At 46.3% G+C, this 24,249-nt stretch overlaps 1 protein-coding gene across 4 annotated transcripts in view; it reads left to right on the plus strand.

Moving 5' to 3' along the window:
* ANKRD13A (ankyrin repeat domain 13A) overlaps nt 1-22,523 on the plus strand; it is a 33,653-nt gene extending 11,130 nt beyond the window's left edge. For 2 of the 4 annotated variants that reach the window (XM_032397993.1, XM_032397995.1), the window contains 14 exons: nt 624-756; nt 1,543-1,667; nt 4,644-4,689; nt 5,874-6,017; nt 7,138-7,327; nt 11,111-11,177; nt 12,546-12,627; nt 13,494-13,555; nt 14,269-14,399; nt 14,906-15,063; nt 16,119-16,232; nt 17,702-17,862; nt 19,396-19,463; nt 20,073-22,523. In XM_032397993.1, the coding sequence (XP_032253884.1) occupies nt 624-756; nt 1,543-1,667; nt 4,644-4,689; nt 5,874-6,017; nt 7,138-7,327; nt 11,111-11,177; nt 12,546-12,627; nt 13,494-13,555; nt 14,269-14,399; nt 14,906-15,063; nt 16,119-16,232; nt 17,702-17,862; nt 19,396-19,463; nt 20,073-20,268 (1,677 nt within the window). In that variant the 3' untranslated portion in view covers nt 20,269-22,523. Of the gene's footprint in view, nt 1-623; nt 757-1,242; nt 1,293-1,542; nt 1,668-4,643; nt 4,690-5,873; nt 6,018-7,137; nt 7,328-11,110; nt 11,178-12,545; nt 12,628-13,493; nt 13,556-14,268; nt 14,400-14,905; nt 15,064-16,118; nt 16,233-17,701; nt 17,863-19,395; nt 19,464-20,072 lie in introns of those variants that run through there. The other 2 variants (XM_032397994.1, XM_032397996.1) reach the window with 2 other exon arrangements.
* Nucleotides 22,524-24,249: the final 1,726 nt, after the last annotated feature.

Genomic DNA, 24,249 nt, shown 5'->3' on the forward strand with positions numbered 1-24,249 from the left:
TTTTTTTTTTTTTTTTTTTTTTTTTTTTTTTAAAGATTTTATTTATGAGAGAGGGAACACAAGCAGGGGGAATGGGAGAGAGAGAGGGAGAAGCAGGCTTCCCACCGAGCAGCCCGATATGGGACTCGATCCCAGGACCCCGGGATCATGACCTGAGCCGAAGGCAGACGCTTAACGACTGAGCCACCCAGGCGCCCCTGTACTTTCAGTTTTGCTTAAAGTCCTCCATTTCCTGGTCTAGACTTGAGTGCTGATATATGCTTGAGAAATCCCCCATGTTCGGCGTCACAGGGTGGTTGCATTCATGAAAGCCCCTAGCCCTATTTAGACTTCATCTGAGGGCTGTTGCGGGCATAAGACGTGCCTGATGATCTGAGGCCTACAGTCCACGTTAACTTATTGGGCACTTCACTTTATAGAAAAAGGAACTCAGTAGCGATCATCTTTATTATAGCCCTCAAATTAATATTTCAACCACTCCCACATGCAAGCATTCTTTCTTCCATATAGTGCTGTAATTAATGTGTAATTTTCCACTTTATACTAAATTTGATCTCTCACACACATTTCCATGTTTTGATATAATATATACAATCTTACAAACGCCAGTGTTTACCTCACAGAATGTGGAGGCCCTGGACCCACGAGGTCGAACCTTACTGCACCTTGCTGTTTCTTTGGGACATTTGGAATCTGCTAGAGTCTTGCTGCGACATAAAGCAGATGTTACAAAAGAAAATCGTGAGGGATGGACAGGCAAGTATGCTTTTAAAATATCTGAAGCCCTTTTGTTTTGGTATCTCTTTCTGAATAAAGGCCAGTCTCAATGATAATTGTCCTCAAGTTATCTTTATCTTAAGACTCTTTCTGTCCTGGGAGTCGGGGCCGGGGCGAGGAGACGCGGGCCTGCAGCACAATGGTGCGAACTGTGCCCTGGGCCAGAAGCCCTCAGTGAAGGGCGACTCCTATCCAGAAAGCAGCTCTCAGTTCAAACCCTTCCACCACATATGAGTGTGGAGGCCAGATTCCTCCTGAGGAGTGTGATGGTAACTCCAGTGAATCTGTTGGGATAGGCAAAATCAAAACGAAATTATGGCTACAAGTAGCCTTTTCCGGTGAAATCCGGGCATTTCACTTGCTTGCAAGCAATGAACTGTTGGTCAGAGTAATTCTGTTGGCTGAGCAAAGATATACCCAAGCCCTACCTGCCCGGTCCACATGTAACCACAGTTGTGTGATCACACAGGTAAAGCCTGCCCTCTGAAGACACTGTCAGGATTTCAGAACCAGTGGTAAGAGAGGGGGTGTGGGGGGAGGATGGAAGTTGGTTTGCTCTAGAGGCTACGAGCACTGTATTTTCTCTTCACTCAGTTAAGAGCTAGCGATAGCAGTCATGGTCATAAAAGTAAGGTGGGATGTAGCCTCTCCCCCTCTTTGAAGAAAATGTTGATCTTTGATCTACAGACTCTTTTTTAACTAGCTTAGGAGTTTGTCAGAGTCTGAGACTACTGGGTGATGAAGTTTCACCTCCTTGGTTTCCAGTTTTACATGAGGCTGTGAGCACCGGTGACCCCGAGATGGTGTACACCGTTCTTCAACATCGGGACTACCACAACACATCCATGGCCCTTGAAGGAGTTCCTGAGCTGCTCCAGAAGATTCTCGAGGTATCCATAAAAATGTGGCAATGCCATAATTTGAGTTAAATGCTGACAACATAGCTGGAGACATGGTTAGACATCCACTTGTACCTTCCTAAGAGTTTAATGAATTGTAAATACAATACATTTAGTACCAAAGAGCATTATTCCTTATCTATTAGACGTATCAGGTCTTTCACTGATTATGTTTCTATGTCACTAGACCTATCCTTTTAAGTGCTGCTTAAAAATTATAACTTAAGACAAATGGACATCAAACAATTTGTCTAGGTGCCTGTTTTCTTAACAGTGGCCTTCTGAACATAGGTCTTTTTTTTTTTTTGGTTAAAGATTTTTATTTATTTATTTGAGAGAGAGAGCATGAGAGGGGAGAGGGTCAGAGGGAGAAGCAGACTCCCCGCTGAGCAGGGACCCCGATGTGGGACTTGATCCCGGGACTCCGGGATCATGACCCGAGCTGAAGGCAGTCGCTTAACCAACTGAGCCACCCAGGCGCCCCCGTAGGTCATCTTTTTTTTTGAGAGACAGTGCACACATGCAAGTGAGGGCAGGGGGGTGGCGGAGGGGCAGAGGGAGAGAGAATCTTCAGCAGGCTCCACACCCAGTGTGAAGCCTGAGACAGGGCTCAGTCTCACCCGGAGATCATGACCTGAGCCGAAATCAAGAGTCAGACACTTACCCGACTGAGCCACCCAGGTGCCCCTGAGCATAGGTCATCTTGAGGAAATTGTGATGAGCATTGGTTACTGTACAGAGATTTCCAGGGCCTGCTGAGGCTCCGAAGTGTGTATGCACCTTCTCCTTGCCACTTGTGTTGACTCTAGCCGTTAGCATTTCGTGACTTCTAATCCATTGGCTTAGTTTATTTACAGCCATTGGCTTTGGGCCAGTGAAGACAGTTATCTATCTGTGAATTAAAGTGTATGGACTCTGTGACACTTGGAGTCATTTTTATGAAAATTTACTTATGGGGCGCCTGGGTGGCTCAGTCGTTAAGCATCTGCCTTCCGCTCAGGTCATGATCCCGGGGTTCTGGGATCGAGCCCCGCATCGGGCTCCCTGCTCCATGGGAAGCCTGCTTCTCCCTCTCCCACTCCACCTGCTTGTGTTCCCTCTCTCGCTGTCTCTCTCTCTGTCAAAAAATAAATAAAATCTATAAAAAAGAAAAAGAAAAAAAAGAAAATTTACTTGTAGGCTCATGGACTATTTTGCATGATGGTTGCCATTCTCCAGAAAGTCTCTGTTACCTGCAAGAACCATCTTATGAGCCAATCGTGCAATGTTCTCAGGGCTGCAGGAGACAAGAAAGTACCATGCTTCAATTTTCTTGTCATTTATTCTTAAGCACATAAGTGAGCTTCCCAAAATATCTCCAAAGATACTTGCTAGATAAATCCGCTTTACACTTTAGTCAACATGTTTCTTGAGAAAAATTAACGGCTCTATTGAGAAAAGGAACAACTTTGCTGTAAGACAATCACTGCTCATTATCTGAGCACTCTTTTTAAAAAATGTATTTCTCTGGCGCTCAAGCAAAATCAGTCCTGGAGATACTCATTTTTCATGTACTACATGAAACCTTCCATGAAATATGAAATAGTTGTATGCATTGCTTTTAAGCAGTGTTGTATGTGTACAAAAGATCAAGTGGATTTCTTGTTTTCTTATCTAACTTACTGGAGAAGGAAAACAGATTTGCCCACTTGGCAAAACAGAAACTGACTTAACGTGGGGTCATTCTTTAAAAAATCCCATGTAAAGGATTTCCTTTTTTTAACCTGTATTGATCCATAGCAGTAAACTGCATTGGGTTGTGTTGTCCACTTGAAGACACAGCCTATGAATGACCTGTGTGCCCAGTGGCACCAGATGCTGTTGCTGACGTTTTGTCTTTCAACATTTTCTCCTTAAAACAAGCCCCCCGGGTGCCTGGGTGGCTCAGTCGTTAAGCGTCTGCCTTCGGCTCAGGTCATGATCCCAGGGTCCTGGGATCGAGTCCCACATCGGGCTCCCTGCTTGGCAGGAAGCCTGCTTCTCCCTCTCCCACTCCCCCTGCTTGTGTTCCTGCTCTCGCTATCTCTCTCTCTGTCAAATAAATAAATAAAATCTTTAAAAAAAAAAAAAACAAGCCCCCCTTTCTTATCCGCTGCCCCTTGGAGAGCCTTTTGTCCATCACTGGAATCCTGGTTTTATTCTCGGATAGATTCTTGGTCTTCCTTTCCTGTGCTTCTGTAAAAACCACGAGAAAGCCATGGCGGGGGGTGGGGGGAGGCAGGGAACAGAACAACACCTGGAATTTCTAGTATTTCTCTTATTGGATGGTAACTGTTGGATTTCTTAAGTAGCTTTCCAAGAACCTTCTGTAAGAATTTGGGGCAGGTCAGAAAGTCGTCCTAAACAGGGCTGCTCTGGTAGTATAAACTTTTATAAAGTCAAATTCTAAAAGTTGAAGAGGAAAATAAGGGCAAAAGTCTGTTAACTGGAGGGAACATCAACTTCCTGGGGAGGTGATGTCTGGCAGCCTCTTCTGGTTTCGAGGTCCAGTAAATATGAAGCACTTCCAGCACACAAAACCTGTTACAGTCGAGCTCCCCCATAGAATAGATGGAATTGATGTTCCTTTCTTTTTGTTCAGAATAGCCTGTTACCCACATTGCATGGTGGTGCCTAGGCCCATCTTCCAGGCTAATCTTTCTGCTACTGTTAGGAACCAGACTGAGTCCTAAATCAGATTTGATTTTATCCCTCTCTAACCTTGTTGCTCTCAGTTAACTTTATTAACTGTCTAGACATATTTTATATCGAGATAAAATAACAGCCTGCATATAAAATAAACATTTACTTTGATGGGTTTGCATTTTATGTTTCTTATTTTTTGTGTTCTTTCCTTCTCCTCCCCCTTTAAAACCTCATTAACCCTTACCATGTTTGTGTTCAGTTAATAGTGCTAAGGGTCATTTACTTTAAATCTTTGTCCTTCAGGCTCCGGATTTCTATGTGCAGATGAAATGGGAATTCACCAGCTGGGGTGAGTGGCTCTGGGCTTGTAATTTATTTGTTTCCAAATTTACTGAGCCTGAATATAAGTTTATTTTTCCTTTATAAAAACTGAATATATATATATTTTTTTAATCTAAGAATTGCATAGAAAAGAATAAGGAAAAACAGTCACCTATAATCCCACTTAAGCACAACTACTGTTAATGCTTTGGATATTTTCCTTCTAGTTTTTTCCTCCGTGTATAGGGATTTTTCTCCCGAGCATCTGTAAAGATAATATATAGACAATTTTGTCTCCTCCTTTTGTCACTTAGAGCTGATATCTGTCCATATTACTAGTTTTTTTTTAAAACATCACTTTAAAGGGCTAAAATTTTAGTAAGTAGATTTACCATAATTTATTTCTCATTTCCTTATGTGGTTCAACTTGCTTCGTTTAAACTTGTTATTTTAAGGAAGAAGATGAGACAAATGTCGGGATAGCTTGGTATTTTACAAAATGGATGTATTTCTCCAAAATCTTCTGTAGGGCAAATTGACTGACAGTAATTTTCATAGATGTTCCAATTTTATTTCTTGTAGATCAGTTAATGACAGCTCTTAATTCCCAGGTTCCCAGCCATTTCACTCCGACTTCTCTGTCAGGCAAGAAGTCATATTTGTAACGAAACATTTAAATGAAGTAAAAAGTATGTAACAGAAGAGAACTTCAGGTTCTTCTGGAAACCTTACGAGTTCTTTTCCAACACCAATATACGCAGGTGAAGCAGCCGCAGATCTTATCTGTTTTAGGTCTCATATTTTGAAGGGTGGATGTGGCAATGTGGCAGGCAGGCCATGGCCACCGGCGGGAGCAGCAGATGTGAGCGAGAAGTCCAGACGGACACGCTCCATAGCCCTGATGGTGGTCGACGGTCACAGAGAGAGGTTCAGTTTTGGGATTGAGACTATCATTGGGAGAGTCATTTAGAGTTTTCTCTGGACGAGACATACACCTGCACTTTTATATAGAGCTATAGAACAGAAGGTCCACTTTTATTTTTTAGAAGTGACTTCCTGGATCCTCAGTGTGGGAGCCAAGCCCAGTTCTGTCTGATGGTCACTGTCATGCCACTGCCCTTCTTTTATTAAAGTCCCACTCCTGATTTCCTGGGCCTGCGTGTTCTGCTTGGCCCTCAGGTTTTTTCTCAGTAGTACGTTTCTCTTCTCTAGTGCCCTTGGTTTCTAGAATATGCCCGAATGACGTCTGTCGCATTTGGAAAAGTGGTGCCAAACTACGTGTGGATATCACATTGCTGGGATTTGAGAACATGAGCTGGATAAGAGGGAGGCGTAGTTTTATATTTAAGGGAGAAGGTGAGTGATTCTATTCTGTTTTCAAGTTACAGAGTGATTTTTAACCGTCAAAATGTGTTCGCATTCTTATACTTTATATAAGTGTAATACTTTATCTGATCCTCTCTGGGGCTTTTTTTTTTTCTTTTCCTTTTTTGGTTATTCTTGTTAACTTTTCAGCTAACAAAATTTTCAGTTAACTTTTCAAAACAAAATTTTTTGTTTTGATGTTTGGGGATCCACAAGATTCCCTAGTCCCAAACCATGGAGCTTTGAGTTTCTGGAAGCTAGAATTGACCCAGTATTGATTGTGGTTGTACTAATATTAGTCAGATTCACACTTACCATATAGTTTAATGTGGTCCTTTCCCCCTGTGAGGCCTAATAGTTTAGAGCAAGAGTCTGGAGGCGTTTTCAGTTCTATTCCAGATTCTACAAGAAGAAACTTCTGGAGAGGTTTGTGCCTTGGTTAACCAGGAGGAGAACAGTGTCTCTGGTCATCTGCCTCTGGGCCTTGCAGAGGCATGGAGAGCTTTTGAGTGTAGGGGAAGTAGAGGCTGTCAGAGCTATTGGCCTGCGTGTTTTTACCTCAGAACACACTGAGCTGGGGGAGTCTGCAGTTCCTCAACTTTATTTCTTTTTTGGATAGTTCTCTTAATTCTCTTGCCCGTTTCATTTACTTACCACCCAACACTGTTACCCTTTTGACATGTGTCTGTCCCACATTCCTGAGCATTGAGTTTGAGACTCTGTCTTGTATCTCCTTATATTCCCTCCATAAGCAGGCGTGATCCTCCAAATGGAGGGTGAGAAAAATGGTATTGCCAGCCCAGCGTTGTGCGTAAACAATTTACAGTAATTATATAAACCATATATTTTAAAAAGTACACAGATGTATTGCCAATGAAGAAGGCAAATTGTTTTAAATGCCTGCAACTCTGGGGAAGATGGCCTTTGGGCTGTGGAAACTGGCCAGATAATCCCCATGTAAGTAGGTAGTCAATAATCAATAGTCTTTAGGTTTTATCTGATAGCACTTGGGGGGGGAAATGTGAAAGATGATGCATTTTAACTTTTGAGGCTTCCTTATTTTTGTGTCTTCCTTGGTGGCGCTTAGTTATGCTCTTGTTTCCATTAACAGACAACCGGGCGGAGCTGATGGAAGTCAACCACGATGACAGAGTGGTCACCACTGAGCACTTTGACCTTTCCCAGGAAATGGAGCGCCTCACTCTGGACTTGATGAAGCCAAAAGGCAGGGAAGTTGAGAGGCGGCTCACAAGCCCAGTCATTAACACCAGCCTCGATACTAAAAATATTGCTTTTGAAAGGTACGCATTTAGGTTCTGCATTTTAACGTCTAATCACTTTACTGCCATCTTTAGTGGCATGTAGATATGAATCGGAAATTATGGGTGGATTGGGATTTTTTTGATGTGGCATAATAAACAGTAGTGGGTTTTAACGTTGCTTTCTGTTCTAACCAAGTAGAAGACATAGCTGATATCCTCTTTCATAGATCATTTTTATAGCACATTGGTTATGTCTTGGAGAAATGTCTTCATATTCTTTTCCTTTCTATTGGATTTTATTTGAATTTTTTGTTTTGATGTTTGGGGATCCACAAGATTCCCTAGTCCCAAACTATGGAGCTTTGAGTTTCTGGAAGCTAGAATTGACCCAGTATTGATTGTGGTTGTACTAATATTAGTCGGATTCACACTTACCATATAGTTTAATGTGGTCCTTTCCCCCTGTGAGGCCTAATAGTTTAGAGCAAGAGTCTGGAGGAGTTTTCAGTTCTATTCCAGATTCTACAAGAAGAAACTTCTGGAGAGGTTTGTGCCTTGGTTAACCAGGAGGAGAACAGTGTCTCTGGTCATCTGCCTCTGGGCCTTGCAGAGGCATGGAGAGCTTTTGAGTGTAGGGGAAGTAGAGGCTATCAGAGCTATTGGCCTGTGTGTTTTCACCTCAGAACACACTGAGCTGAGGGAGTCTGCAGAGCCCTGAGTGTTTGCCTAGGATGTCACATCCAGCTCTCTGTAAACCAAAGCAGCATAACCTGAGCTAACGTGGATACGTATTATCCTGGATTTAGGCTTTCTTTACTCTTAATGAATATACTAACTTTCCTCTCTTTCTCTTTTCTTTGTTTCCATAAAATTAGTTCTTAAGACTGAGAATTTTCTGTTGAGTCAAACGTAAGACTGAAGTGCCCTTTTCTTCTAATTTAGATAGAGCAGTGGAATTAGGACATCTGTTAGTAGCAGAAGAGAAAACCCAAATACCAGTCAGTGTGGTGTCCTGATACTGCTGCTGCTTGGGTAATGGTACCCCTGTGAGGCAGGGTCAGCCCCCATCGCCAGCCTTGCCAGGTGATGGCTGTCTACCAGGGACTCTCTGTGGCTTTACCTGGGAGGGTCTTGAGAAGACCCCTGAAGCTTGGCACACGCCTCTGCAGACAGGGAGAGCACCTTCAGCTAGGGCTCTGTTGCTAAAGCTGGGAATAGAGGAGCCTGCCGTCACCGCTGCGGCCCAGCTGTGGAGACAGGGGTGGGAAGAACTGAGTGCCGCTGGCAGGGCTGCTGGATGACTGTGTGGCTTTGGGGAGGTGGCTCGGTCTCTCCGGGTTCCCGTGTCCTTGAAAGAAACAAAGGAATGAATCTCGAGATGACGTTGCTAAAGTCCCCACGACCCTAAGATGTCATGAGAAGAGCTGCTATTCCCTGACTCATTGGCAGAGTTGCTCGAGTCAGTGTTCATAAGTGTAACTTACAAAAGGGCACGCCAATTACTGGCGGCTGCCCTGCGGAGGATAGATGGGCTGTGATGGCACGTTCCATTTGTACGGAGGACTAAGGTGTATTTGGTATTCGTATGGCCACGAGGTCTTCAGAAGGTTCAAGCTAGCCTCCTTTGGCAGTGGGTCTCAGAGACAGGGTTTCTGGTAGACAGCTGCTTTTTATGGTGGTGCTCGGACTTAGATATGCAGTCAGTGAGTTTCTTGTGCATCAAGCAAGGATTGAGCCCCTTGAGTGGTAGAAAAGGTGGGCACACGTCCTTCCTACTGGAGGTGGGAGTGTGTATTTGATTGCATCGGGAAGGTGTGCCCTCTTGTGATAGTCGTTCTCGCCCATCTCTTTGATCTGTTACGGAGAGCCTGAGGCTTGCTTCCTGCAGGAGTTTTCGGCCTGCCAGTGTGTACCCTCTGGCTGCAGTCTGGGTTTGTCTCTTCTCTGAAAGATTAGGCTCTGCCAGCCTGAAACAGAACGTTCCCTGCCACCCTCAGAGCCTTTCTCCGAGTGGCTCAGCAGCCTCCAGGCCACAGCGCTGGCCCAGTGGCTCCTGGTGTGGCAGTCTCGGCGGACACGGGCAGAGGGAAAAATGGCAAGAGGGGGAGCTGGGTGTCCTCCTGTCATTTTCAGATGCCTCTGCATGTGATGTTAATCAAGGGCCAAGGAGTTATTAGAATTTTGGTGTTAAATTAGGTCGCTGAATTTAATCAGCAAGCTGTCAGCGGGGCTGGAAAGGGGGCTGCAGCAGCTAGGGCTGCCAGCTGAGCAGATGCAGAGCAGCGAGCTGCATGGCGGTCTCCAGGGAGAGCTGCGCAGCTCCGTCTCCCCAGCAGGCCCGCGGGATGAAGGAGAGCAGACGGAGTCGTCCTTTGCTACCTCGGAAGACTGTGTGCCAGAAAACAGTTCCCTCCCAGGCCAAAATATCCAGTGACTTGGTGAAAGACAAGGAACTGAGGACTGAATCTGTTAACTAAAAGGACTCTCTCGATTTTCAATTATTGATGACTCAAAGGGGACTCTGGTTTATGAATCAGTGGGGACCCTAACCGCTTGCCCCCTGGATTTCGGGTTTGTTTCTGAAATGTGAAGTGGAGATAGCTAGCATCTGGTGTAATCCCTTTAGGGTTTCTCTCTCTCTCCCCCCATGGGTCATGCTGCCTAATTGTGGACGACTAATCGGAAAGGTAAAGTTCTGGTCCCTCCTTTCTCTGATGGGCTGTAACATACACATAAAACCCTGCACACCCCATCTGGACTAATGAAGCTGTCTGGAAACATGAGATGTAAATGACCTGTATCTTCTTTGGGGTTGGCTAACCTTCCGGTTCCCAGAGCTTCCTGCGTGATGCCCCACTTCCCTCTGGGGTCAGGGCAGAAGGCAAGCTGTTGTTCTCTGTGGGGCCAAGTGCAGCAGTCACAGCGGAGCTAGGATGTGATGTCCTAGACAAAAGGGCAGACCAGGCTGGTCAGGGCTCCCCTGTGAGTGGTGGTATTTCCGAGGGTGAGCTGCTTTGAAAATGAACCAGAGCCTCTTGGCCGCTCTGGGCCCTAAATGCATTTCTTCCCAGAAGTATGCTGAGTGGAACAACTGGGTTTTCAGGCACTTTACCAACGCCGTAGCAGCCACTGCAGTGCTGGTCTACTTTAAAAGCAGTTCCACAGACCTGGAGTGAATGCCTGGGCTGAAAAACTGCTTTTAACATAAGAACATCCTTTCCTCTGCTGCACCAGACCTGATAAAACATGTGACTCCCAAGCCATTTTGCAGGCATTAATGGCTTCTCCAAGTGGCTTGCCACAGTGATGAGTTCCTGCCCCACCCGCTCTCTCCTGAGGAGCAGGACGGTCTGGGCCTCGTTGTTCTAAGAATTCCTCGATTGAGATGTGGCCGCTCATGGGGACAGAGCCGCTGACGTCCATGCCCACAGTTACAATGATCCAGATAAATGCTCTGACCCAGATGCCACCTCGTGGCGAGCCCTTGGACGCTGGTTCTCTTCACTTGTGTCTTTAGGACAGCTGTCCAGTGAATGTCACCACCTTTGTTGCCACCCTATGCTGGCAGTTTTTGTACAGAAGCCAAGAACGGAGGCTTTCTATGCCAGGGGTGAGGCCAGTTGATTAATAACTGTGGGAGGGGGTGGGGATCCTTAAGCCATCTGTCACCAAGAGCATCCATCGTTTTGTGGACAATAGGACCATAATCATCAAGTGTCCTTCACCACCTTAAGCTGGGGGAAATAAACTATAAAGGCTGCAGGGATAAATCTGAATGGCATATTGTACATGTAGAAATTTGTGGTGTTCACTTTTTATCAGAACTAAATCCGGATTCTGGGGCTGGAGGACAGATAAAGCAGAAGTTGTTAATGGTTACGAAGCAAAGGTAAAAGGAAACTCTTAAAATAAGATTTAATATAGCTATTTAGCTTCTATGCAAATGAGGAGTCTGTTCAGATTTTTTCATGCCTCTGTGCCATGGAGATGCTCTGGGGAATAAAGTACTGCTTAGCGTCTCTCACTTGGATTTGTATCTTATCTGACGTTCAGAAAATAGAATAGCACGTCCCGAGGAGGCCCCTACGTATGCCAAAGAGAAACAGTGGTATAGAGAAGTGAGTCCAGGTGCCAGTTGTCCCCATAGCAGTGACTGTTCCTTTAATTCTTTAAGGAGGAAAAGAAAGGATTAGACTCAAACCTGCATGTCGATCTTTTTTATAACCTGAGTGGGTTTAAAGAAAAAAAAAGTAAAGTAGCTTTAATGAGCCTCCATTTTCATAGTCAGCCTAATTGTAACCAGCGGCTTGACAGCCCACTCGCATGACATCAGTGCATTAAGAATACATTGTCAGAGTGGGGACAGCTGTCAGTCGGGTCCTCCGGCGTCTTGTCAGCAGGAGCTTCTGCTTGCTGGCTTTTCCATAGCCCTGCGGGCCAGCAGGGATTGCTGGCTCCCGGTGCCGGAGCCAGGCACCGCAGGATCCTCTGGTGACCTCTGAGTGGGCAAAGACACTTACATCATGCTCCGCGGGACGCATTTAGACACAGTCGCTCCAGTGCTGTGTGGGTTTCCTCGAGTCTCTGATCGTGGGGAATCCACGTATGGCACATACAGTTAATTCTGCTTACCATGAGATTCGATCTTCCAGACCCCCACATTCCTCAGGCGGCCTTGAGAACAGAGCCCTGACTCTGGTGGTGAGAATAATTTTTTGTCCGTAGATGGCATAGCTTTTTAAATAGTGACTTGCTGGTTTCCTCTAAGTCTTCTACGGGTATAGAGAACCTTGTGTTCATTCTGTTTTCCTTCTGCCCAGCAGATGGCTGTCTAAGTCCTGTTATAAGATCACCACAGATCAGTACAGAAGCCCACGATGCAGCTTTGGGATAGGAATAGCACGATAGGATAGCACGATAGGAATCCAGCTGGGAGACCTAAATATCAGGACCTTTGTTTGAGGGTATTTAGCAACACAAAGGGCAGGCGGGAAGATGCAGCCATCCCTTTTCACTCCTCGGTATTTAAAACTGTCAGAGATGCAGATTAACTGCTGATGCATTTCTAAGTTGATAGCTTGTGTATTTTCTCTGAAGGATCCTAATGATTGTCAACCATTCTCATTTTTATTTTGCTGCAATTTTCTTTTTTTTCTTTCTTTTTATTTTTTGGCTTCAGCATTCTTGCTCTTGCTATGCTTATTTTTTGAGTTTTGATTCCCTGTGTCACTGTTTTCTTTTGCACACATCTCTCAAGGTTTACACAGTAAACAATGTGAGTGTGATAACCAAAATCCGGACAGAACATCTGACCGAGGAAGAAAAAAAGCGATATAAAGGTAATCCTCCCTCTTTTGTTTAGCCTAGAAAGAGAGACACTTTGTTGGCTTCGTTAAGTTTGGGGGTGAATGTGGTCAGGTCAGGCTCATCCTAACCCTAAGTTCCTTTTTACAAAAATGTCCTTAGTCTGGCCCATTCTTGAAGGTGTTATACCCATAGTTGGCTTCAAGTGGAATTCAAGCCATGCAGGAGGGTTTGTTTTTGTCTTCTGAAGAACAATTGCTGGATTTGACCAAAAAGGTAGATAAGGGTATTGGAGACTAGTTCTCGCTGGAATGAGCGATTCAGTCCAAACTCGCACCATGAAAGATCTGGACGGAACCTGGGCTCTGAGCCCAAACACTGCCAATGCGTGGTGGTTGTATCTCAGCCCCACCAGTGGCCAGTCGTGTGGCCTTAAGTTACCTACCCTCTGTGGCTCAGGTTCGTCAGCAGTGAGATGCAGTGCTCGGGAGGATGGGATGAGTTGCCTCATGCTGGCTAACCTTTGGTAGCTTCCCGCAGAGTGCGGCAAGCTTGTGGTCATTGCTGGCCGCCTCCACCACCACCGCCGCTGTTACTAGGACTCCGTTTTGGCAGATGAGGACTCTGTGGCCCCCCCAGGCTCACTCCCAAACCCAAACTCTTTCTGCTTTAGTTCTTATAACTGTTGCTCATCTAGGTTAGAGACCCTAATAAAAAATATCCTATAAGGGTAAATTAGCTGATGGTTATTGTAGATGATTTTACCAGTCTGCCCATAAATGGACTTCCTAATGTAGGTAGCTGGGATCCAGAACTTTAAAATAGGATGAGAATCTCTTTCTGCAGTCACAAGTAAGGTATAATGTTAGACATTAAACTTTCCACACCCCCCCCTCTGTAGCAGACAGGAACCCACTGGAATCTTTGCTGGGAACTGTGGAACACCAGTTTGGTGCTCAAGGGGTAAGTGGAAGCAGCGAGCTCTCACGTTCCAGAAAGGACATGACTTTTCTGTGCTGTGATGGCATTTACTGAATCTGACCAGGCCTCTCTGTCTGCAAGGCTGAAGAGCACTCCCAAGCTGAAATCTGAGATACTCTTTTGGAAGAGAAACAGATGAATCTTACAAATAAAGATTTTAGAGGAGGGTCGTGACTATGGAAATCAGGTGCTTTCTCTCTCATCTGTAAACTTAAAAAGGATTCAGGACTTTCTATTTTAACCGAGCACCTTAACATTTTCTTACTTGATCCTTACGAGAACTATGTGGAGTTAGTATAATGGCTGTCAGAGGGTCAGAAAAATAAGATTCCCTTTCCAGTGTCCCGAGCGAGAGCCTGACAGAGCTGGAACATGAACTCCAGGTCTCCCAGATCTTAGGTGCTTTCAGCTCTCTTTTTCTTTTTTACAGTCAGGAGATAGAAATGCTAAAGAGAGTGGAGAAATGTTTGACCTGGAGAGACCCTTTAGGTTTCCTGTGTCCTTTCCTCACACCTTTGTAGATTTTCTTGTTCTGTACAGTAACTTGGTTAAAGAAAAGGCGGGGGGGGGGCGGGATGACTAGAACTTCCTGACCTGTAGCTGGTTAACGCGTCCACCTCAGAGGCTGAGTGCTGTAGGCCTCCACTGCGAGCACCACTTGGCATTTCTGATTGCCCTGAGCTCTGGCTCGGCAGGACCTCACCACGGAACGTGCCTCTGCCAACAACCCCACGGCCATCACGCCTGAGGAGTACTTTAATGAAGAGTTTGATCTGAAGGACCGGGACATTGGAAGGCCGAAAGAGCTGACGATTAGAACGCAAAAGTAAGGGCCTCAGTGGCCACACAGACTCGTTTCAGAAGTTGTGCTGTTTCTTGGGGTCGTGTTGTCATTTTTCTGTCCCTTTCCTTTAAACATAATTTGGAAGTTACTTTAGCTGAGAAAAGCAAATAGCAGATTGCCCACTTTCTTCTTAGCCCTTCTCCAAATGGAGTTGAGATGGGATATAAGAATTCCTTGTATTTTTTACTGCCAGCAAGCTTCAGCTGATCCAGTGGCATGATCCACCAGCTATCAATTCCTTCACGCTTGCTGTCAATTCCGGCTGCTGCAGGGGGAGGTCAGCATGCAGGGCATTTCTCCTGATGGCCAGATCGCATGGTCATCTGAATTCACAGGTCTAGTCCCTTCCCCGCTCCACATTAAGAGAAGTACGGTGGCTGGGAAGGCTGCAGTAAGGAGGCTGGTGCCGTCTAGCCGGCCGCAGAGGAGTCCTTCAGTTTCCCTGTCTGGGGGCAACGGCCTCACTCTTGTCTTGGTCCATCTTGCAGGTTTAAAGCGACGCTGTGGATGTGTGAGGACTTCCCGCTGTCTCTTGTGGAGCAAGTCATTCCCATCATTGACCTCATGGCCCGAACCAGCGCTCATTTTGCACGGCTGAGAGATTTCATCAAACTGGAATTCCCACCCGGATTTCCTGTCAAAATAGGTACTGTCTACTAAACCACAGGAGCACCTGTAGGTTCTGCCCGTTTCTGTGGGTGACAGAATGTGCTCAGGGCACTGGAACATTTTTTTTTTTTTTAAGATTTTATTTATTTGAGAGAGAGCAAGAGAGAGCACAAGCGGGGGGTGGGGAGAGGGAGAAGCAGGCTTCCCGCTGAGCAAGGAGCTCGATGTAGGGCTCGATCCCAGGATCCTGGGATCATGACCTGAGCCAAAGGCAGACGCTCAACCTACTGAGCTACCCAGGTGCCCTGGCACTGGAACATTTTAGGCAAAAGTAGCAGATAGTAGATATAATGGAGGAGGTCACAATGATCCTCTAGCTTAATATGGTTTAAAGAAGTGTCGTTGGGGTGCCTGGGTGGCTCAGTCGGTTGAGCGTCTGCCTTTGGCTCAGATCATGATGCCAGGGTCCTGGGATCAAGCCCCACATCGGGCTCTCTGCTCAGAGGGGAGCCTGCTTCTCCCTCTCCTCCCCGCTTGTGCTTTCTCTCTCTAGCTCTTACTCTCTCAAATAAATAAATCTATAAAAGAAAAAGAAAGAAGTGCTGTGGTTTTTGGTTCACTTTCCATATCAAAATTAAGAGATCCCCCAATCATCAGTTCTATTTACAAATGGTGCTAACAGATGTAAAAAGGCATAAAAATGTGACACATTCATTGTTTTCATGTCAAACTTAAGCAACAAATTAGATTGTTTTTGAGGAAGACCACTGACACCTTCTTTGATATGTAAGTATGTTTTAGGGCCTGCATGTTTTAGGGAATGCATAATCCCATACACAATACATAGAACTTGTGAGGAATTTAGAATTTGTATAGTTGCATATTTGCAACACATTTTTCAGTGTGGACTTGATCACTTATTCAGTGGGATCTAGGAAAAGCTGCTTAACGTCTCTGAATCTCAGTTTTCCCATCTGTATATTGGGCAGGATAGTTACGTTAATGTATTTGACATGGTACTAGCACAGTAGGCACTCAGTAAATGGTGGCTATTCTTGTAAAGTTCATTTATAAAAGCTTTTATTTTGTTAGAAATTCCCTTGTTTCATGTCTTAAATGCACGGATTACATTTGGAAATGTTAACGGCTGTAGCACTGCTGAAGAAACTGGATCTCAAAACGTGGAAGGGACCCAGGCTGATTCAGGTAAAAAAAAAAAAAAGTTGGGCTTTGTGGTTTAAAAACACACACACACACACACACATCCAGTTAATATACTAATTATTCAGTTTGACATTGGACTATCTTATGAAGTAGATCTCTGCACTGAATGAAAGAAAATTTTAGATTTTGTTTAGGGTCAGTGTAAAAACAGCTTGTAGAATATGACCCCACTTGTATTAAAAGAAAAATGGCATAGTTTTAAAAACCAACTTTATTGAGGTGTACTGAATATACAATAAAATGCTCTTGCTTTAAGTGCAATAGTTCAGTGCGTTTCGACAAATGTGTATACCCATGTAACCACCACCACAATCAAGATGTAGAGCATTTCTATCACCCCACAAAATTTCCTCAGGCTCCCTTGCCATCCATCCAAATTATCTTTTGGATGCTACTCTAAGTGGATTATTTACTTATTTTCCCGTTACTCCTTGGTAATATATAGAAATAACTGAATTTTTTTTAGTTGTTTGTTTTACTGTGGTAAAATGCTGTTCTGTATCTTGGACTAGTTGAAGGATACACAGGCATTTATTTGTTTTATTATTATTATTATTTTTAAAGATTTTATTTATTTGACAGAGAGAGACATAGCGAGAGAGGGAACACAAGCAGGGGGACTGGCAGAAGGAGAAGCAGGCTTCCCACAGAGCAGGGAGCCCGATGTGGGGCTCGATCCCAGGACCCTGGGATCATGACCTGAGCTGAAGTCAGATGCCCAGCGACTGAGCCACCCAGGCGCCCCATGTTGTATTATTATTTTTTGAGACAGAGGGAAGGGAGAGCATGTATGAGCAGGTAGCGGGGAGGGATAGAGGGAGAGAGAGAATCTCAAGTAGACTCCATGCTGAACACGGAGCCCGACGTAGGGCTCAATGCAGAACTTGATTCCATGACCCCAAGATCATGACCTGAGCCGAAACCAAGAGTCGCATGCCCAACCGACTGAGCCACCCAGATGCCCCGTTTTATTATCATTTTTATTTTATTTAATTTACAGACATCTTACATACTTTCTTTTACGTGTTTACTGTATTTCATAATAAAAAAGGGAAAAATACAGAGACCTTGGTGTGACTGTGTACCTACATCGCATTTCTCAAAGGACATACAAGGAAATACTGGTTACCTCTGGACTTTGGAGATAAGAGAAAGGGTATAGGGAGAGAGACATCTTTATTTTTTTATGACCATGAGTTAATTTTATTATTAAAAAACCAAAAACAAAAAAAACCCCAAGACCAAAAGGAAAAGGCAGTATTTTGGTACCTTTCTCTGTCAAGGTTATTGGTCCTCAAAATCTCTCTCACATAGTAGCAAACCTTGATTTTAATCATTTTAATCCTTTTGTTTTTTAATCGAACAAATTTTTATAAATTTTAAATTCTAAGTTTGAAGTGGAATTTTATTCTGCTGATTCCGGCACCGGACTGTTACCCTTTGTGTTTCAGCTTCCCAGGTGGCAAACTTTGAGGTGGATCAGTCTGTATTTGAAATTCCAGACTCTTACCACGTTCAAGACGATGGCAGAAATGTGCACTTACAAGACGAAGATTATGAGATAATGCAGTTTGCCATCCAGCAGAGTTTACTGGAGTCCAGCAGGAGCCAGGTGCACTTGGCGGGAGAGACAGCAGGGCATGGGAGGGTTCAAGTTGTAGCTGACTTGTGAGACTCACTGTACATCACAAGTTGGGCATATTCACAGTGTTTACAGAGATTCTGTTTTCTGCACCTGGTCTTTCCCAAAAGCTTCTTATGTGACACGATGTGCACAGCCCCAGTCAGCATCATTCACAGGATATCTCCCAACAGACTTTCCTTCTCCTTAGTTCACCGACGCAGCCCACAATCACGTATATTTCGGAGTAGGCTGTCTGATTTGCCAGTACTGAAATCGTAGGTCCACGCTAGTGTACACCATCCTGTTTTTTCTAGAATATTGTCCACGTGTCGGTCGTCTTGTAAGAAGGCATGTGGATTTGAATCCCAGCTTCCTCCCAAAGGAAAACCAGTCACTGTGTTGTGGTTGCTCAGTGTGTGATGAAAATGGTGGTTGATTCTCTGTTAAGTTTGTTTTTTTACTCCTGTGTTTTATTCTGTTGCAAGGGGTGTAGTCCCAAACTGTCAGAGTCTCGAGCTAAGGGTAGAGCTAAGGGTAGGGCAGGCCAGGGTAGGAACAGCTGCCCTTGGTCTCCTCAGGTGGTTCTTCCTCCAGGTGTCACCTGCCTGGGACAGTGCAGAGCCTGAGCTCCTCCTCCCCCAGCGTCAACTCCTTCCATCCCCGCCCTCCTGTGGCTTCCTGATTCTGCTGGGGTGGGGGCTCTTTTTATGTCCCCACCTTTTGGTGTCCTGGGCTCTGCTGTTTGTTCCTTGGTTTCTTGTTTCCTTCCATCGCTCATTCAGCACATGTTTGCAGAGTGGGGATTCTTTGGTGAAGCAGCCCCGGCCCCTGCACTCACAGGCCCCCTAAGCTTTGACAGTGGTACCCACACTCCTGCTCACGGGCTACCAAGCTCAGGTTTTTGGCATTCTGGTTTTGTTCTTGAGACTCTGAGGTTGGACAACGTGCGCCCTTCCCCTCCTCCATTCCCCATCGATCCATTCTTTGAACGATTCAGTTTTCTGAAGCTGCTGGGCCAAGGGCCGCACCCAGAGCCAGCATATTCCCTTTGGGAAAAGCCCAGCTCCCGGACCTCATTGTCCCTCCAGTGCATCTTCCTGCCCCTTCTGTAAGTTAGCTTATTCCCCCCACCCCCGATATCTGCATAAACCTTGCTGACCATAAATTTTGCAAAAGGGAGTGGCCAAAGTCAAAGATGACAAATGTTGAATTATGTATTGTCATCTCGCTTTACAAGAATGACCTCTTGTTCCTTTAAACTTTGCCCAGGGCTGTTTTGGATAGATTCTGTGTCAAGCATGAGAGGCTGTGGCCATTAAGCAGGGTAGTGTTCCACATTCTACCTGACATTTAGGTGTCGTTTTTGAGATCACCCACGTCCCTATTCATTTTTCATGCGGCGTTATCAGTCACGGACATGGAAACATTTAAAATTTTGTTCTTGCTGCTTTCGTCTCCTTACTGGTATGACACCCATTCCTTCCAGCAGGTATTCATGTCCATCATGTTTGTTCTTCGCAGGAACTTTCAGGACCAGCTTCGAATGGAGGGATCAGCCAGACACATGCCTATGACGCCCAGTATGAGAGGTGACTGGCGTGACTCTTAAGGATGAAACTGAGGCCGACACAGGCACTTAGTGTTGATACGGTTGTTGACTAGTTCACAGGCCAGTGCCATTGGCAGACAGGCACCCAGTAAATGCTTTGCTTCAGTGGTCTGATCTTCTACAAAGAATGTATGCTCACACAGGATCTAGATGTCCTCAGTGGGAAAAGTATATACAATTTTAAGAATGAGGAGGCTTTGGGGAACAGATCCGGAGATGAGTAGATTATCTTTTTAAAGGAGGGGTAAAGACTGCAAAGATGGGTTTTATGGAGTATTTTCAGGTACTTCAGGCGTCTATGAAAGCCTACTGAAGGAGAACTTAGGTTTTGCTTTAAAACAGATCCAAATTCAGTTCCTGACCCCATCACCTAGCAGCTGGGTGATCCTGGGCAGCTTTGTTCGCCTGTCTGAGCCTCAGGTTTCTCACGTCTCCAGGGTTACAGGGGATTGAATGGCAACGTGCCCGTGGGGCGCGTACAAAGTGCGCGGCATGCTGTGCTCTCGGGAGGCAGTTAAATGTAGATGCTGCCGCCGCCCTGATGATGCTGGTCATCGGTTTCTTCTTTCTGCCTCTTTTCCCCGCACAGGGCCATCCAGGAGAGCCTCCTCACCAGCTCAGAAGGCCTGGGCCCCGGAGCCTCGAGTGAGACGAGCCGTTTTGATAGCGACTTGCAGCTGGCCATGGAGCTCTCTGCCAAAGAGCTGGAGGAGCGGGAGCTCCGGCTCCGGGAGGAGGAGGAGGAGCTCCAGCAAGTCTTACAGCTGTCTCTCACGGAGAAATAGACCTTCCTGCTCACGGGCTGCACCAAGCAGAGGTTCTGGGCTGCACTCAAGTGCGGCATCGCCAGTGCCCCGGGGCCGAGGGACCGCACCTCACATGGATGCGGCCCACGGCAGCTGCCCTTCCTTTCCACAGAGGTGCCACACCAGGGGCTCCCAGGTCCATCCCTGACACACACCCCCCACCTCCCCGGGTAGGGGCTGGGGACCCGCAGGCCCCATCTCCAGGCTAAGGGGAAGACAGCATTGGCACTTTCCATTGGCTGTGTTGGCTTGCAGGTCACATTTTTACTACCAGCTTTAGACAAAAACCCCAATCCCTGCAAGTTTGTAGATTAATTTTTATCAAGGAGTGATAACAAAACAAGTTACTGCAGAGTCAGGGTGCTTTTATATATGACAGCAGCAGCCTTTGTAGAGCGTGGTTTATGAGAATTTATGAGACACGTCTTCACAGTTCACCAAAGAAATGGATAATCTGTGCCCATCTACTTGTTTGTTTTTACCTTTATACAGGATTTCTAGGACACTATCCCTGCTCCTCCTCCATCTCCACCTTATTCCATCCCTCCCACCCCCAGCCAGAGTTCAAGAGGAGACATATAAACGCTATGTTTTAGATTAGGCTCAACTATTTGCAGCATCACATTAGGATATACAAATGACCACGGATGTTGCCTTAGCCTTAAAAATTACCGGTAGTTTCAAACCACCTCACTCCACGCTGAGGGGTCTGATTTGAATTTCTAAAGGCACTTCCTTTGAGAGCAGGATCCTCTAGGCTAAATCCAAGGCAGCTAATCCTGGCCCCAAAGGAGCAGTGAGGAGAGCCTGAGGCTTGTTCTCGAAGGGGGCAAGCTGGCCAAAACATCGGACAGCACAGAACCAAACCAAGTGTGTTCCGCGCCCTCCCTAGGGACAGACTGCCATGGGGAGGCCAAGGGAGACCCCACCCCAGGCCTAGGCTCACTAGAGAGGAAGGGGTGGCCTTGCAGTTCGGAAGGGAGCTACGAGCGGAACTCAATAGCTCCGCATTCAAAAGGGAAAATGAGGATTCCGCATTGCTTTTTAGAGTTCAAATCAACATCTTTCTGGATAAATATATTTTGTAACAGAATCTTTTTATTATTTTTAAAAGATAGAAAAACAACTACTCCCATCAGTAGCAATACAAGGGTATACGTTTTCACCAGACTTTCTCAGGCCTTTTTTGGATACCTTTAGTAGTTTAACCAGTTGATCTGACCCTTGTGTAAAGAAGCACCGCACACCCCACAGAAGAGCCCCGGGGAGGAGAGCTGAGGGGCCGCACTCTGGCCTGTCTCTTCGTCCCCACAGGCTGCACTGACGTAACCCGGTCACAGTGGCCTCCTCAGCTCTGCGTTCGTCTCCCCTCTGCCACGCTGCTTTCAGGATGGGGGGAGAGACAGAACTACGCTGCACTTGGCGTTGCTCTTGGTCGCAGAGCCCCGCGCTTTGGACGGCACACAGCCGCCGGCCGTCTCTGTCCCGGTGCCACCCGGACTCCTCCTGCGGCGCCCCGCGGGGTGCAGACGCGCAGCCCGGCGTCCTGTCGGCTCCGCGTTCGCCCCGAGCGAGGACGCGTGCTGAGAACGGCCGCGGTCCGGCCGCATCGCTTCCTGGGCTGAATCACAGTACCATCGGTGTTTGCATTCCACGGTCCTGCCTCCTGAGGAAGACGCCTCCCCGGGAAGTCAGTTAAAAAGGGCCCGAGCCTTGTGCCAGTCAGCTGCAGCGTCTTCCACCTCTGTGCTCGCTCTCTGAACATGCCAATAAAGACTGCTTCCCGACAGGGTGCTCGTACAGTAGCCTAGCCAGCCTTTGGGTCTTTCTTCCTTTCCACGTGGTTTCTCCAGTGGCTCACTGTCCCCACACTTCCTGCTTCGTGTGTGACTGGGACAGGGCACTGCCTCGCGACGCTCGGCGTCCGTTTCGAAGGCGACCTGCTCCTCTCAGCCTGCCCACCCAGGGTCGTACAGTCCGCACGCCCCCCTGCTACTCGTTTCACGCGGAAACTGAGAGCCGGCCAGCGCTGGGGCTGCCGGGACACACTGCGCTGGTCCTGCAGGAGGTGGGCTGGCTCTTGTGGAGTCCGGGGAGCCGCGCCAACATCAGGTCGCTCATGGGACTGAAGATGCTCCCCTCTGAGGCTGCAGTGCTCGGTGAGGCTGTTCTTAGAAGGTCAGGTACTAATTTGGGCTTCCAGATTTAGCCTACACCCAATTACGTTGGTATTAAAAAACGGGGGCGTGGGCACCTGGGTGGCTCAGTCGGGTAAGCGTCTGCCTCCGGTCCAGGTCATGATTCCAGGGTCCTGGGACCGAGTCCCTACATCAGGCTCCTTGCTCAGCGGGGAAGCTGCTTCTTCCTCCCCCCCTGCCCTTATCCCCTGCTTGTGCTCTCTGTTTCTCTCTCAAATGAATAAAATCTTAAAAAAAAAAAAAAAAAACCAACACATAAAAACACAAACGGAGGCAGTGACCAGTGAAAAACATTTGGGCTCCAGAAACAAGGTCTTGGTATTTCCAGGAAGATGTGAAGGAGCTGCTTTGCTTTGGGGGAAAGTAGAAAATACTCTGAGCCAGTGGGGCACTATGAAGAAAACTCCATTGCCTTAGGCCAAGGGACGCAATACCTGTGGATTACTTAATGAAAAAACTAATAGTTTCTTCACCTTCAGGTTCACTAAAGCTTAGGTAGTTCAATACCAGCAGGAAACTGAGCCACTTCTGCATGGAAGACAGTGCCAGGAACTAAGTATAACAAAGTGCTTTAGACATTCTCCACGAGCAAGCTCGACACACCGTACGTAACATGAGGTGTCTGCCTCTCAAGGAAGCGAAGTCTGCTCCACATAATGACCGGAAAGAGACAGACAGACTCGCTGTACCCACGGGTTTCCTGCTGAATGCCGAAGACCTCAAGGAAAACGGGCTGCAGGACAGCCGCCTCACGGGAAGATTCGCAGTGCAGTTAAGTGATGGGGTTCAAAGTCCAAACTAGGCCCACGTCTGGAAATGTGTGGATTTCAGATTGAGGTCCAGCTGAAAAAAATGTAATATTAATAAGACTTCCAGAGACCCCAAATCCCAAGCAGCACTTACATATTTATTAATCTCTATTTTAAAGTTAAGATTAAGATCAGCCATTTTTATGATTGGTATAAATGAAGTGAATACGTTCATTTGGGTACACGGTAGGTATTCTGAGCACAGTTCAATTCAGGAGGCTTAGGCTGCCTCCCCACCCCGTATCCCCAGAGACGCAGGTAAAGGAAATAATGCCACTTGAAAAGTACTAGTGGTCAGTCCTGGTGCATAAAAGTTTTCAGTAGAGTTCTGTGTTCTCTCTCTCCCAGAATTGAGGTTTGTATCCTTACTCATCTCTGTAATAAGCCTCTTTCTACAAAGATTACTCTGTCCGCCTTTTGCTTGAAATCTCATGCTGAACAGATGGTATTGTTGCAATGAAGACGTAGGCTGGGTTTTGGATTTGTACATGGAGTAACTATTGCAAGGTTGTTTCAGAAAACTGGAACATGATTCTATGTAAGCTGCCTAGTGATTACTGAGCAAATGGCAGTTTACAAGGTTGGTTAATGGGCCTACCAAGTTTTTACTGTTTCCCTCTAAAATCCTAAAAATGCCAATTTTTTAGGCAGTGTATCAAAATATGGCGTTCCAGATGAGGTGGGGATGCACCCTCCTGGGACTTAGCTGTCAGTGCCAGCCTCTCAGAATCCTACCTGCTTCTCTCTGCAGTCCATCAATAACCCTGTTTTTTTATGGGACAGGCCAAAGGTGGTGACCCCACCCTTGTTGGTACTGGTTTCACGGTGTTTGATCTTCATCATAATTAAGAAAGATAAGGTGTGTACAGCACCACTTCGCAGATGAAAAAAACCGAGGCTCTGCAGAAGCAGGGACACAAATCCAGGTCTTCAGACCCCTGGCCCGGCCTGAG

The sequence above is a fragment of the Phoca vitulina genome, unplaced genomic scaffold (assembly GCF_004348235.1).
Source record: "Phoca vitulina isolate PV1807 unplaced genomic scaffold, GSC_HSeal_1.0 scaffold108, whole genome shotgun sequence".
NCBI lineage: Eukaryota > Metazoa > Chordata > Mammalia > Carnivora > Phocidae > Phoca > Phoca vitulina.